General features: G+C 46.1%; 1 protein-coding gene across 1 annotated transcript in view; it reads left to right on the top strand.

The window, feature by feature from the left end:
- Window positions 1-15,414, top strand: part of epha10 (EPH receptor A10) — a gene marked incomplete at both ends in the record, with an annotated part of 136,659 nt that overhangs the window by 89,411 nt on the left and 31,834 nt on the right. The window contains one exon of the mRNA XM_079232447.1: window positions 3,298-3,627. Within this exon, the coding sequence (XP_079088573.1) occupies window positions 3,298-3,627 (330 nt within the window). The remainder of the gene's footprint in view (window positions 1-3,297; window positions 3,628-15,414) is intronic.

Here is a 15,414-nt window from a genome sequence, read left to right on the forward strand (position 1 = left end):
TTTACCTCTCTCTCTTCTACCTTCTTAACTAGGCCGCTCATCTCTCTCCTCCCACCTACTGCCTCTTTGCATCCCCCCTCCCCCTCATCATCCTTTTCGTCCGTCATCACCCCATTTCTCTTCCCTCGGTCAAAACGGAAATCCCGTGCCCCTATCCATTAAGCGGCGAAACTCCATGATCTCATCCCCGGACCGCCCGTGCATTACGTGCCCATCCCTCACCTCTTACCTTTTCTCAGTCCCCCTTCTCACACACGGCGAATGCCATTCTTCTCCAGTAAAGATGCACTACAAGGCCGATAAGACAAAGAGCACATGGGGTATGGCCCGATTGATTCCCGCATGGAGAGCAGCCTATTGATATGGCTTGGTAATGAGATGGAGGAATAATGGGCTCTATGTCCTGTGAGCACTCAGGGCAGTAAAACTGTGGGGTCACAAGGTCGGTGCATGCGCCAGTGTGCACATTCATGCTCACAGGTGTGTAGATATTTATGCGCGCGTGTGGTCATACTGTCTTTTATGGTAATTGCGATGGTGGAAGGTGTAATTACAATATTGATCAACGAGCTCTCTGATCCCGGTGCGATAACATTTATCGCAGCCTAATGACCACATTAATTACACTATTGATTCACTAATTATGATCATCCCCAGATTTGGCTAATCCACTGTCTGGGAAATGTGGAAAAAAGAGAGAGGGAGACGGAGCTTGATGAATCTAGATAACAGGGAGACTTTGTCAGATGAATGAGGTTTGATATGCACACTTTATTCCCTCTACAATTAAAGAATAATACCGGAGTAATTTAATTATTTTCCCTTTTTGCCGTTAATGCCCATTAAAGTACCGAAATCCTTCTGTGTTTACCGCAGTTGGAAGCCTCTGCTGTCTCTTTAAAACAATACACTCTTAATGGTTTTAAGAACTTGAAACAGGTGAAAGAACACACGGCTCGTAATATTCCCCGACTTGAGTAATTACCTTTTGTTAATGACGACTATTTACAAATGTTCCATTACGGCGCATTAGATATTTCGTCAAACTTTGGAAGCAGTGAAAGAAAGCGGCTCACTGGGGACACCGAAAGACTTTGTTTTCAGTTTTGTTAGAGTGGAACCACTGCTGACAGGACCGCAGTGGTAATGATTGTAGCATAATAACTAAGAAAAAAAATATTTATATATATTCAAGTAATGCATAATGTTTGCAAATGGATTTTTTAAAACAGTGGGAGCCGATGCCTTCCAGGAGGAAGGTAAAGTTGCAGCATAACAGTTTTAACTTTTGACTTTGAGAAATGCATAAATGCAGACTTAATATATACATATATACGCGAGCAAAGCCATACAAATACTTTCTTCTTTATATAAATCTATATTTATATAGATATATATATATTGATATAAAGAAGAAAGTATTTGCATGGCTTTGCTCGCGTATTGTCCCAGTACCGCAGCTGCTACAACCCCTACTTTTACTGAGCCCCATGAACAATGGTGTCCAACAATTGTCTTGTCTGGCTCAGAGAGATGCATAAATGCAGACTCTTCATCGGCTTCACTGGCAATATTCTAAACTGCGACATCTAGAGCAAGTTGTGATTTGCTGTGAGTCATTGTGTTGGAGCAGCAGCGGCGAGGGAGTCAAGGAGTCCTTCGGATGGACACTCGGAAGACGGAGACAGATGGAGAGCGACGGAGGGCAGATGAGAGAGAGAGAGAGAGAGAGATGGAGGGAAAGGGAGAGAGGGAGAGAGAGAAAGGCCCAGCTGTGTCGACATTTAATCAGCGTGTACGTGTGCTCACACGCTGAATGCTCACGCAATGTGCTCCACGTGTGTCTGGGACCCCGGGACGCATCTGCGGGCGAGCGTCGCTTTCCACAGCTTCACTTATTCATTACACGGCACATACACACACATAGACAAGGGAGGCACATAGAAGAATTCATGGCCTTTTTAATGGACCGTTGGCTTCATTCGGCCTGCAATGTGCAGAGGACCTGCAGGAGGAGGCAGAGGTCAGTCAGGACACTGACTAAGTGATGAGATACAGTCCTCCAGTCTGACTTTTTACAGCCCTTTTGAAGACGGAAGTGTGTATTTAAATTTCAGCTGCTCTTGTCACATGTGGTGGGTGATTTTAAAGCACTTGAGCTGTTAAATGACACACAAAGCCCCGTGCACGGCATAGCGGCGTATTCGTATAATAGTGAGACACACACACACACACACACACACACACACTGCCTCTATGGTGGGCAGCTCGGGCTCTCGTGATGCGTCCGGCATATCACGACTCTCATATGAAATCAGATTGATGTTCTCGGAGAGCTAAAAGCCTTCTCCACGGTCACTCACCTTTGTTTACCGATGGAAAGTGGAGGATTTTGTTCCACGCAGCACTGTTGACATCAGTACGTAATGGACAAATTTGTTCTCCAAGCTGTTCAGACGGAAGCTACTCCAAGTCATCCAAACGCACGCAGCCACTGCTTTTAGTCCCCTTATTCCCAAGTGTGTTTTTCCTGCATCATCAATAATTCCACATTCCCAATCTCCTGCTCCCATTTGGGTCAAATGTAATTTGTATTTTTGAATCAAACCAATTGTTTCTCATCATCAAATCCTGGATGGAACAGGATTATCTTAGCATGATGCGCAGACTGAGCCCGTGTAATCGCACCGTAATACCCGATGGACTTCGTAACCCGCACAGTTTCAATAGACATTGTGTTGCTGAAGCACGACGTCTCTTCTCTGATGCCCTGTTCCCTGATTTCCACTGCATGGCTCGGCTCGACTATACTGCCTATTTTTTTTTAAAGGCTGCTTTTTGGCAGGATGTCCCGTGCCACACTAGTAATGATTCTCTCAGTCGTGTTTTATCGCCACCTTTTATAGTATCGACTCACTTGGAACCTTGGGCGAGGTGGAGGTTCCAGGTATTATCGACAACTTGTTGTCAAAGGAAACCCCAAAAAGAGCCAGTTAGGTTGAGTAAAACCGTACCGTACCATGTTGTGGAAATGCTGCATGTGTTGCAGTTGAATGTGGTATTCATTTAAATTGTATATAAGCTCCTTTTCCATAAAATGCCAAGCTTTACATTTACAGTTTTGTGAGTAAAGAATGCTGCTGCTGTGATCGCTCCAGTGTGTACAACGGGCATCGACGTGAGGATGCGTTTGATTACGTATTGACCGTTTCCGTCTTTGTTTGTCCTTGAAAAAAGAAAAGGCTGATTCATGCAACGACAAACCAAAACGCAACCCTCTTGCTCTTGTCTCTCCAGGGCCCCCCTCGCCACCCAGAGACCTGGTCTACACCCTGAAGCAGTCCACGCTGATCCTGGAGTGGGCCGCGCCGTCCGACGCGGGAGGCAGGATGGACCTGACCTACAGCGTGGGCTGCCGGAGGTGCGTCGGCCGGCAGTGCGAGCCGTGCGGGGCGAGCGTCGGCTTCGTGCCCCAGCAGGTCGGCCTGACGGAGAGGACGGTGACCGTGGTCAACCTCCTCCCCAACACCAACTACACGTTCACCGTCGACGCCTTGAACGGCGTGTCGGAGCTGCTGCCCAGCAAGAGGTTCTACACCCAGGCCAACGTGTCCACGAGCCTGCCAGGTGAGTCCCAGAATGCCCTGTAATGATAACCGCATGCGCGAGGAAAGGGCCTTTTTTTTTCTTCTTCTTCTTCTGCTTCTTCTGCGTCTTCTGCTTCTTCCATTTTACAGTACAATACAAGTCTGCACAGTCAGGAGGCAAACAACAGCTGAGCAAGAATGAGGTCACACTGCATTTCCGAACTGTAGCAAATGTACTCAAATGGCACATTCCAGCACGCTCCAACGGCTCAGCTGAAAATGAATTTTAAATCAGCTCGCACCGCATGTGTTTCTCAATTTGAATATGTTGTTGTAGGCCACGTTTTTCGGGAGGTCCACAAGGATCTGAATTTTCTTTTTCAGAGGGTTCGGTGCAATATTTGTGCTGTTTTGATGTAGTGCTGATGTTCAAAAGCCGGCTTTGGTCTGATTCTTACAGGATGTAATCTTTTGGGATCCCGTTACAAGGCAGCCTTAAAAAGAAAGGCTTCACACAATAAATGTATGACCTTCAGTTTATGATTTTTAATGTTTTGTTTCATAAAAAGCCCATTCTTCTTTCTTTATTTTTACAACATCAGTGGTGGATCAGTGGCTAGGACCAGCTGCCTACATGCGCAGACTTGTATGCCTCTGTCCATAAATAGATTCGTGCAGCCTCTCGGACACACGGTGACCTTTTGGAGACGCTCGTAATCCGTGTAGATTCTCAACGTGCGTACGTCCACGTACGACTCCGGTTCAGACATACACGGATGCAGTTGTGCATCCAGCAGACTGACACACACACACACACACACACACACTCTTTGCCCGTCACTGCAGACGGAGCAAAATTTCTCGCCCCGGTTCGAGGTGATCTCATTTTCATCAGCAGAAGTCTTCAGCAGGCCATTAGCCGGCGGCTTGAAAAGCACTTTGCCAACTAGCCCTGTCAACCGGCTCTGCAACAGCACTATTGGGAGGAGCTCAAGTGTGAAAAGACCAAACACACACACTGAGAAATGTACAAGAACACATTCTGGGCTTGAGCGCTGATAAACACTCTCTAATACACTTACCTGTCATAGTGGAAACCTTGTTTACTGCTTATTTGCTGAACTAAATATTAGTCTCAACAGCGAGCCAGCATAATGAGGCATGTGGGGGCCGAGGAGGCTGAAAGGTGCCGCACGTGGAAGCAGGTGACGGAGAAACAATGAGAAAGTGAGAATATGGCTGTGTGGGTTGTTTTTTTTTGTCACTGATTGGAAATTAGCTTTTGAAGGAATGAGCCGCATAATGAATGGAGAACGGTTGTGAGTCATATGCGAGTGCTGAGGTGGCAGCAGCACTCAGCGGGGGTCTCGGGATAGTTTCAGTTGAGCTATAACACTTTGTTGATGGTGATCTCCCACTTTGTGACTGCAAGGAAGTGAGAGGTTTGCATAAAAAAAAGAGAATTTGAGTTTTTCCTATGTCGAAAGCTGGCTGTTCATGTGTGCTGGCTACAAATATGGCAGCTTCAAGGAGATTTAGAATGAATGTGTGCGCTTCCCAGTGGCCCAGATTCTCTTGTTGGCCAACTGTAAATGTTACACAAGAGTAACATCTGGACATCAGGACCCCATAGAGTGAGCGACAGCCTAAGAGACAGCTTTATGTGCAGAGCTGGCCCCGACCAGTGTGGTGCCCTATAGGCCAGATTTTAGCCGGTAGGCAAAGTGTGCGAAAATACCACGACATATGAGTCTGTATCCATGATGTTGAATGAAACCACAAATATATCGACAGATTTTCAGGTTTGCACTGGGTAAGGACCACCTTTCACAACACATGAAAGACGGCCTTCCCAGTAAACAACCTGGTATTCAATGTATTTGTATAGCCCAAACTCAACCCTCTCAGACAAATTTGTGATTTGCCTCAGAGGGCTTTACAATCTGGACAACAATACCCCTCTCAGTATGCTCGCAGTCCACTTACAGTATTGTAAAATGTGAAGCTGCATAAAGCAATATTTGACGGGACAAGAGATACAATAGAGACTAAAACACAAAAAGGTTTTTCATTTCATTTTCATGTCGGCGAACATTTGCCTTCTTACACGTCCAGCAAACTATAAACATCACGGTCATGTTAATCCAGTTTAATTTCTATCCACCTGTGAACTTAGATCCAGCGTAAACTTTAATGCACCATATCCTGAGAAGAAGAAAAAAAGTATGATAGCCGGCTGACGCCAACACGGCTAAAGAGCTCCAACACGCCGTCTCCAGCTCCCTGAGGGGATTTAGTCTATCAGAAACCTCCCAGCTCCAAGGTGAGGGACACTGTATGAGGAAAAAGGACAGACCTGCGCTGATCATTTTTCCTTCCCCCACAGTTCCTTCAACCTTTCTCCCCTTTTTATCTCCCCTCTTCTCTGTCCGTCTGTCTCGTCAGCAGTTGCCACGGCGTTGATTTGTGGTTATTATGGGGTGTTAGGGTGCGAGTTGCCCCGCTAACCGTGTCATCCAGAGGGATTGGACAAGGGGTTAGGAGAGTGTGTTTGCAGGGGTTTCAGAAGACTTTCTGTGTCAGGGAGGATTTAGACTGACATTTGGTGTGTGTGTCTGTGTGTGTGTGTGTGTGTGTGTGTGTGTGTGTGTGTGTAGGAGACGGAGCTTTCAAAAGGAGACGGTATTTGCTTAAGAATTACATTACGCACGTCTTGCCTTACCTCTCCTGACTTCCCCGCGTGTCAGCTTTTATTAGAGGGCCCATGTGGTTTCCACACAATGCCGGCTGAGATCAACGGCCAACCAACGAAAAGGTCACCCGAGCCCTCGTGCCCGCTCTCCTCAACGGACGGATCTCCCCCTCGGGTCAAGTGAGGTCGAACCGATCCGTCAAAACACCGCAGATTTGGGACTACAACACTGATGCCATATCTGAATCGTGGTCCGTGCACACACGTGTAGGGCACTGCATATCCCTGTCTCTTTTGTTTTTGTTTTTATTTATTTATTTTAAAAGAAGAATCTTAATCCATATCTTATCCATCAACATTAACACCACTTTCGTCCAGGAGTCTTGCGTTGCCAGCATTCGCTTATCTGTTGCCACAGGAAATGAGAAAAATAACTAGAGAAACAGGCCATAATGTTCTCGTTTTCCCTTCTTTTTTATCTACTGCCTCAAACTAAATAAAGACTGTCTGTATTTCTGCTGCAGGATAAGCACCGTAGATGTTCACCAGATAACACGGTGTAGCTCACCCAGTCATAGGAAATGCTCTGCAGCCAGGTCAGGCATAGAATTGGGAAAAAAACCTCTGTGGACAAACCTCAGCCTTGTGTCCGTACATGTGAGTGCAGCCTCCACACCGAGTCTTTACACCATCAGAACTCACTGACCTTTATCAATACTGCAGCAGGGATGTGGAACAAAGCTAACACACACGCGCTCTCTCACTTCTCCTTCCTCTCTTGCCACCTCATCATCTCTTTATTACTTTTTTTTTCTCACACCTCCTCCCCTCTTTTTTTATATACCTTCTATTTCCTTCCTCATTTCCCCCCACCATATCCTTTCCTGCTAAACTCACTATTCTTAGATGGTCATTTCTCTCCCTCCTGCTGCCACCACTTCATCCACCACCACTCTTTCCACCATCTTCCCTCTTTTTGTCTTGATATAATCACAGCTACGCTCCTCCTCTTCCTCCTCCTCCTCCTCCTCCTCCTCCTCCTCCTCCTCCTCCTCCTCACCTCTCTCGATCCTCTCTTCAACTCTCTCTCCCCTTCCTCTCTTACTGTACCGTATTTGTTTTATTCTGGGCGCGGTAAGCTTGTTAGCAGCGGGTGGCTCGGTTTAGCTGGCAGCTGAGGGCCAGGAAAGCCCGAGGATTTAAGGGCACAGCCGGAGTCAGCGTGCCAAGGTGCTAACGGGTGCTATATTATGGCCAAATAAAAAAAAAAAACTGCACGCACGCACACATAGACACACAGGGGGTCAATTTACATCCGTGCATACACTATGAGATTTTTTCTTTCTTCGCGGATGAAAAGCATTTCAAATCTGGCGACATTAAAACCCCTCCATTTAAAACCAAATACAAATTGAATTTGTCTCTTCTCTGAAGGCTTGCAAATGCGCAGGGGAAGTAGTGGATTGCTCCCAGACAGATGGGGTTTTATCAGGACTCTCCAGGCCACCAAGGGAAAGGGGGGAGGAGTGTTGCATGGCGTGTTAAGGATGGAGAGAGGAAGGGATAGAAACATGACAGTAGTCGCGTGAGGAGACCGGGGTCCTGGGCTGGGGGGGGGGATCAGTTTTTGCTCCCGGTCTCACAGGGCCCCTTATCCAGCTGTGGATTAGGGATGCATGTGTGAGTGTCTGCTCTTTCGTGCAGCAGGCCCGTAGGTGCATGAGGGCGTTTTTAATTTGCGTGCTTTACTACGCGTGCATGCAATACGCTCCGTGCATCGCTTCATGCTTGATTTGTGTACGGGCAAGAAAGGATGCCGTAGTGGCAGGTTGCCTCTGCATCGTTCAGTGTATGCGTGTGTGTGTGTGTGTGTGTGTGTGTGTGTGAGATCAGAACACACTCGGGTTGAATGTCTTGCCCCCCAGTGGTACAGCCAAAGCGCTTTAGCTGAGGCAGGGAAGAAGAGAGGGGATGCGGGGAGGCTGCAGAGACGGGGGTGGAGGTGCGGGTCAGGGAGGAGGAAGGATTGGCATTTCAATATCCTGAGAGGATTACTGGCCTGGCTTTAGATGGCTGGTCCCCGCGGAGTTACATGGGCCTGAGAGGTGGATGCATAAAGGGAGGAGAAGAGCGAGGTATGAGCACAGAAGTGGAGAGACGGAGAGAGGTGAGCGGTGTGGCATTGTGAGCAGGATGTCTTCTGGGTGAAGGGGGAAGGAGGCGAGCGGTGAAGAGCAAAGGCGAGAATGCATGTATTTCTTCAAAAATGTGCTGTGCAAAACAGCAGAAAGTTTTGACTTTTTTGGTCTGAACTATCTGGTGCTTTAAAGAAATATGATGTGTGTTTACGAAGTTTTTGTGTGTGGATATAAGTCAGGTTTTGAGATAAAAAGGGAGGAAATGGAAGAGGAGCATGAGGAGTCATGGGAGAAAAGGAGCGAGGGAGAGTGAGATGAGCTGCACAGGTTTGGGAATACGGGGGAAATAAAGCCGAGGGAAGCAGATATTGGAGGGAATGTGGTTGCATTTACTATGAAATCCAACCTGACGTTTCTGTGAGGAACTTTTAACTGGTAATAAAACAGTCTCAAAGGATACCTATGCCTCGATTATATATGACCTACATAATTAAACGAATCTGCCGACCAAGGTCGTATTTCTGGGCCCCGCTGGAGGAAAGGGAGAGCTAGAGCCAGAACTGTCAGACCGCTGCAGTACAATGAGGGATTCTGAAGGGATTCTGGCGTTCGGAAACACACTTTTATCCATAAGGACAGCTGTAATATAAAAAAAAGTAAAAGTACAGTATTACAGTAACATTTTCGCTTTATTATGTTACTTAGTTGTCATATAATGGGGTAGGAAAGGAGAAATGAGTGTTCTGCGGCACCAATCTTTATTCCTTGGGGGAAATTTTTGGGGGGGAAATATTGGAGAGGTTTAACTGCTAGTACAGTATTTGGATGAATGTGTACTGATTTTGCACCGCCGCCTGTGATCCCGTTTTCTGTCGGGTCTAATGAAGAAAATTTTCAAGGAGAAAAAGACTCTTGGATGTTTGAGTGATGAGAACGGAGGCCAGACAGGCCGGTTGGAGTTGCCGCTTCTGACTCTGTTGATTTTCTGAGAACTTTGATTGACTTCTGAGTACACGTTTCAGTTTGACTGTTTGAATATTTATAGGTTTGAGCCTGAATTAATTTGGGATCAAACTTTCCCTGCGTCATGACAGAAAACAAAAAACATCAGGTAATGTTTTTTTTCTTCTTTTCATTCCTCCACTTAATGAGCGCTCCTCAACTGTTAACCGTACCAAGCTCTTCTTCTTTGTCATTTCGTTTCCAATACCCTCTTTTTTTTGTTTTCACGCCCCCTCCCTAATCCCCGCCTCCAGCCCTCTGCATAGAGGTGTTTGGATCCTCTTTGCCTCCTTAATTAGAAGTGATGGGAAGGTGAAGCTTCAGCAGGCAGCAAATGAATAGAGTCATCAAGCTACTTTTCAGGGCTATAGCCCAGCCACTTAAGATGCTTTTTCACCCTGTGATGGGAATTTTAATTGCCTACCTCTTGGCTTATAATTGGAGTCTATGAAGAGGCACTCTCAGGGTCGTTAGTATGTGTGCTCTGGATGTGGATTTGCAGGCTGTTCCTGCTTGTTCGGGGGAATTGTGGCGTTCACTTAGCAACAAAAACAAAGCTTTGAGGTAGTTGATGACACACACACACACACACACACACACACACACACACACACACACATACACACACACACACTCACACGTTTTCCTCGTAATCAGAGTGCTATACAAGACTTGAGGACTGTCCTTGATGAACTTCTTTTGCCAAACCGAGGAGGGGAGGAAAACCGGACAAGACGCGAACTCTCTTATTGTCGTGAGGAGACTAGAAAGAAAAGAAGTTCTTCAAAATGCATTCTCATCTGTCGTTTTTTCTACCCTGCGAGGGGAGAGAGGGAGGCAGAGAGAGAGAGGGAGAGAGAGAGAGAGAGGGAGAGAGAGTCTTTCTGAATGGCCTCTCTGAAGCAGCAGTAGGTGGGTGACAGACCTCATGTTTTTGTGTATTTATACCCTCGACATCTCAAAGTTTTTTGATGCAATAAAAAAAGAGATCAGAACAACATACTTCCAAGACACACTGTTTTTGTCTTTTTCAGTGGGATCTTTTTTTCTTTAATTAACTCTGAGAACGGTTACTCAAGTATTGCACTTAAGTAAACATGTGAGTGAATTGTACATGTATTTCCGTGTCATCCTACTTTATAGGAGGCAAATATCACACATTATTTTACCACTTTTTACTCTACATTTATTTGTTTATAGGTCATTTTATTTTAAAAGGAGGATTGGTATAAAGCTAAATAATCAATGCACTCTTCAAAGACACCTTGGGCAAAAACAGCTATTTTACCTAACAGCTCACGAAAGTTGCTGGTCTAACATTTATTGTGTGCCAAACTAACCTTTTTAAATCACTAACATCACAGAATAATTCACACAAATTAACCAATTGAGACAAGTGAAGAGCTACCGCCATATTCTGCGATGTAAGCTTTTTTTTGTCTCCCTACCCTTCGTAAAAAAAACAACAACCTTTTAAGCAAAAGGTCTGTGTACTTCCTCCAGCACGGCATTCTCCAAACCTAGTACTATATTATCTCTCTCTCTCAACATGTTTGACTTGCACTATAAAAGCAGGGCATAAAAGAAAGGGGATGTAGAGCCGATTGCGTTTTGTGTGCATGCGTTTGTTCGCACTGCAAGTATGCGAGGGGCAGATAGAGCTTTCTTCACCTTCTCAGCCAATCTCCTGCAGCAGGCTTGGGTCAGCCGCTCCTCGTGTGTGGTTGTTTGTGTGTGTGTGTGGCCTGTGTTTGTATTTGTTGGAGGCTCCGGGCCGAGTCTGTCTGGCTTGACGGATGTGTCGTGATCAGACCATGCCTCTGCCTTTAGGCTAGAGCACACTGGGCCTGAAGAGTGTTCAGAATCAGTCAGTGAGCAGCTGTCAAGAGCAGTTTAAGCAAGTCGGCCCTAGTCGCTCTCTCTGCTGGTGGAAGTGTGGGATGCCAGATTTGACAGATTTTTTAAGCGCCGAAGTACGAGCCGTCAGGTAACAGGTAATTCTTTAGTTCTTTCTTGACATATACAGCAGGTCCTCGCGTGGGTTTTTTCTATAAAATCGCCCCCTTAATATGACCCGACATCCTCTCATCGGACTTAAATTGCGTGCATGTGCAGGAATGCGTTGCCTTTTCCATTGGAATGCTACCTGGTGTTTTTGCACAGCTGCATTATGTTGATGGAGCCCTTTTGAATATGCCATGCAGCGAGAGGCTCTTTGTCTCGCTCGCTTGTTCCGGTCTTTTTCTCTCTCGCCCACCCACCAACTGACTGACACATTTAATCATTCCATCACAGAGACTCTCCTCTCCGTTGCACAAACACACACATGCAGACAGACACACATGCACACACTAGGTGGGTCTAGCCCCTGCAACATATAATCTTGCGGTTTAGATGGAAATGTGCCCCGATCCAGGTGTCTTCCCTGCACCATTCCTCCCCCTCACAGACAAAAAGCAAAGTTTGTGCGCGTGTGTCGCACCTAGACGAGACTTCCTCCTTCTGATAATACCCACAGATAATACCCTTAATAATAATTCTGTGTCCATTTGTGCATTTGGAGGCGTCCAGGCGGTTGGATGCTGATGGAGGCCGATTAGACCGGGTGGACGGGGTGCAGGTTGCCAGATAGCGCTCCACTGCTGGGGCAGGGTAATAGCCGCAGATGAATTACGGCAAGACGCGTTGCAAGATAGTGAGACCTGGGTGGAGTAGCTGCTCTGGTATACAACATCATTTAGATTAGGGCGCAATCACATGCATGCACACATGGCCACCTGGTGAATCGGGAAGTAAAAGATCTTGAGACTTTGAACAGTTTGGAACCGTCAAAATGTTCATACATGTCAGCTTACTTCTTGGGAAAGATGATACAATATGTTCTTTAATGCCTTAATAGGGAGACTTAAAGCTGCTGTAGAAACTGCATTTACTGTCACTGTTTAGTGTTTAAATCTGAAGCAGGGTCACTCTTTGTTGTTTGTGATTTCATGGCGACAGCTAGATGTATTTCTGCAATCACCCGTCTTTCTTCTCACATCAGAGAGCTGCTGATAACCTGTGTGCTTCTAATTCAGTCAGTGCAAGGAATGCTTTGCTTTATGGATACCACCTGAGAGGATGCTGCAGTATGTATCCGCACAGATGATAGTTGAAAGTGTGCAGCAGTGGATTCTGGCTTCGGGTTATCAAATGTCTGTCAGCATTGTATTTAGAATACTTACAATCTCAGAGGAACAACAGTACATAACTCATTCCCTGATCAGCTTTTCTTTGCACATAGCCACAACACCAGCAAATGAAGACACATCTTCACCAGTTTGACAACACCTGCGTAGCATTTAGAAAGACTGCAGATCTGCTGTTAACCCAGCATTAGCCTTTAGTTTAGGATTAGACTGCCAATTCAAAAGAATGTATAGCGGCACTGGCGAATTTATCTAACTAGTATTATCATATTCCAATTGGAGAGGAGTTAATTAAAGTATTGTTGTGTGTCTTGAAGTTGATGTTTTCCTGGTTTGAGAGGTTGATGTTTTCGTAGTTCAGGAAATTTGGTCGTGTGTCGTCATGTTGATGTTTTTGTGTGCAGTCAAGATGGTGAAGATGTTTCTTAATTTGAATGAAAATACTTGCAGAAGTTAACCACCCAACTTCTCGGCCGTGTGAAACTTTAAAGTCTTTATTAATCTCATGCACATGTAAATGCACGCTCCACTGGGATTTTGGAACCACTGACAGAAATGCTGGTGGCAGGAGGTAGGTGTTATAAATGCCCCGGGGACAGCCGAACCAAAAGAAACTAAATGCTCCCACTCCTCTGCTGTCAGTCACTATCCGTTTAACCCCAGGTGCAGTGCCCAGAGGGAACAACGCTCTTGCTTCCCATTAACCGTTTGAACAGGAACAGTCCTGACAGATACAGCTCTCTCAATCCTCCCCCGCCTATGCGACTTCTAGCTACACGCGCTCTTCCGTCTTGTCCTTCTCATTCCCAACACGAGCTCAGCCTCTCGCTCTTTAATATGCGAAGGCACATGGGAGCGCGTAGAAGTTTGCATGCGAGGCGAACGTGTCGAGAAGTAGAACAATGAAACCCCCCTGCTGAGAAGATGGATGTCATCTCAGCAGAGGCACAAACGGGCCTGCGGGGAACAGCGGATTCCCCCGAGAACAGAGGCGGGGAGACGGCGAGAGAGAGGACCCATAGAAGTGAGTAAGAGGAAGAAGGCGGTGGGAGTGAGGATGACTGCGAGATGTTCAACCCCGCTTGTGCCGACGCCCCTGGGGAGAGCAGCTCCTCGTGCCTGTTTCCTTTGATAACGGCACAGAGATGCCAGTTGCACCTCAGCTGCCTCTGTGCAAGAGCCTCCAGCAGGGGCTGCCATTTCGTGCCACAGTCTATTCATGGGTCTATTCATGGGTCTACCTGCCATAGAGACCCGAGCGTCCCCCCCAGTGCCTGCACGATTGGGTATCGAGAATCGGGGCTGATTTGGAACTCAGACGGACCCCAAGGATTTGTTAAGAAATATGCTTTCCAATTCAGCCGTTTCCATTTCTGAAAGCAAGTTGGGGCCACCTGTAGCTAACATAGTGCAGCACGTGTGATGTAAGCGTTGTTGTTTTATGCTCCCAGTGGTGGTCAGGATTAAGCAAAATAGACATCCAAACTAAAAGACAGCAACTCCGTAACAAGTGTGTTGCAAGAAAGAGAATACTCATATTTTCTTTTTACCAAACAAATTCCTATAATACCAAATCATTCATGAAAAAAAGAAAAAGAAAAAGGATCAGAACTTATTTGAACCCAAACCACAATCTTTTTCCCAATCCCCATCTGTTGGCGAAACCTAACAAAGTGCTTTTGTTGCTAATTGAGACCCAGCCCTGGCCTGTGCTCACAGCCTATGGCGGTTTAAGCACCGAGAGGCACAGCTGTGCGCTGCCTGTTTGCCATTTTGTGCCAAACTTCGTCCATTATCCTTCCCTCATGCCTCACTTTTTCGCTCTCATCGCAGCATCCCTTTGAAGTCCGGGGATCATTATCTCTGGCGGTGATTGGTATGTGTACAGCAAAGTTTTCATCGCAGATCTTATCAGGAGCTGAATGTCTTCGTGACGAGTGCCTATCAGTGGGTCTGCCATGTGATTTTGTCTGTATGATGAGACTTTGAAAACGTCTTCTCCGTACTGCCAGAGCTCTTATTGCCCACAAGGCCATCTACTCTCCTATATTACTTGCGAAAATCATTGTGCAATTGTGTGTGTGTTTTCTTTCTGTCCGTGTGTGTACTTGTGTGAGTACAAAAGCCATCTCAGACGGTAGTCGGCATTGATTTCTTCCTCTCAAGTACAAACGCCAAAACCAACACTACCCGCCATTTGCTGCCATACACTCTTGTGTGTGTGTGTGTGTGTTGAAGTGGTGGGCGCGCAGTATCTGCACTCATGCCAGCTGAACGTGTCAGTATGTCTTGGAAGCTATTATGTCCACACAGTAACCATTTCTCTGTGGTTGTCTCCATAGTCCCCACAGATACACAAATTGTTTTGAAATGTGGAAAAAGGTAAAAGGCAAATTCTGACAGAAATGCAGTTGATGGTCCTGAAAAGATTGAACCTTTCTCATCATTCTCTGGGTCTCCTTGTCCCCGTAAGACATTTTCGAGATGACACAGTGCATATTTGTTTGTCTCTCTCTGCCAGGAGATTATGTATTCGGTCTAGTGGGCTGGACGCATCAAGCTAATGTTGTTTTTGCTCATTTATGACTGTATGATCAATGATCTCTTGCGGTTGCGGTGATTCACACTTTTCTGAAAAGGTATTGTATTCACTGTTTTATACCGTCAAGTGATCCACACGTGCTTCGGTTCTGCTACGAATTACAAATCATGGCATCATACACACATACAGTAGTTTTATAGTGCACAGTTTAGAAATGTGAACAACATTTTGGACACGATCTCTTTTAACCGGCGTATCACCTTTG

This window comes from Taurulus bubalis (genome assembly GCF_910589615.1).
Source record: "Taurulus bubalis genome assembly, chromosome: 16".
NCBI classification, from domain to species: Eukaryota; Metazoa; Chordata; class Actinopteri; order Perciformes; family Cottidae; genus Taurulus; species Taurulus bubalis.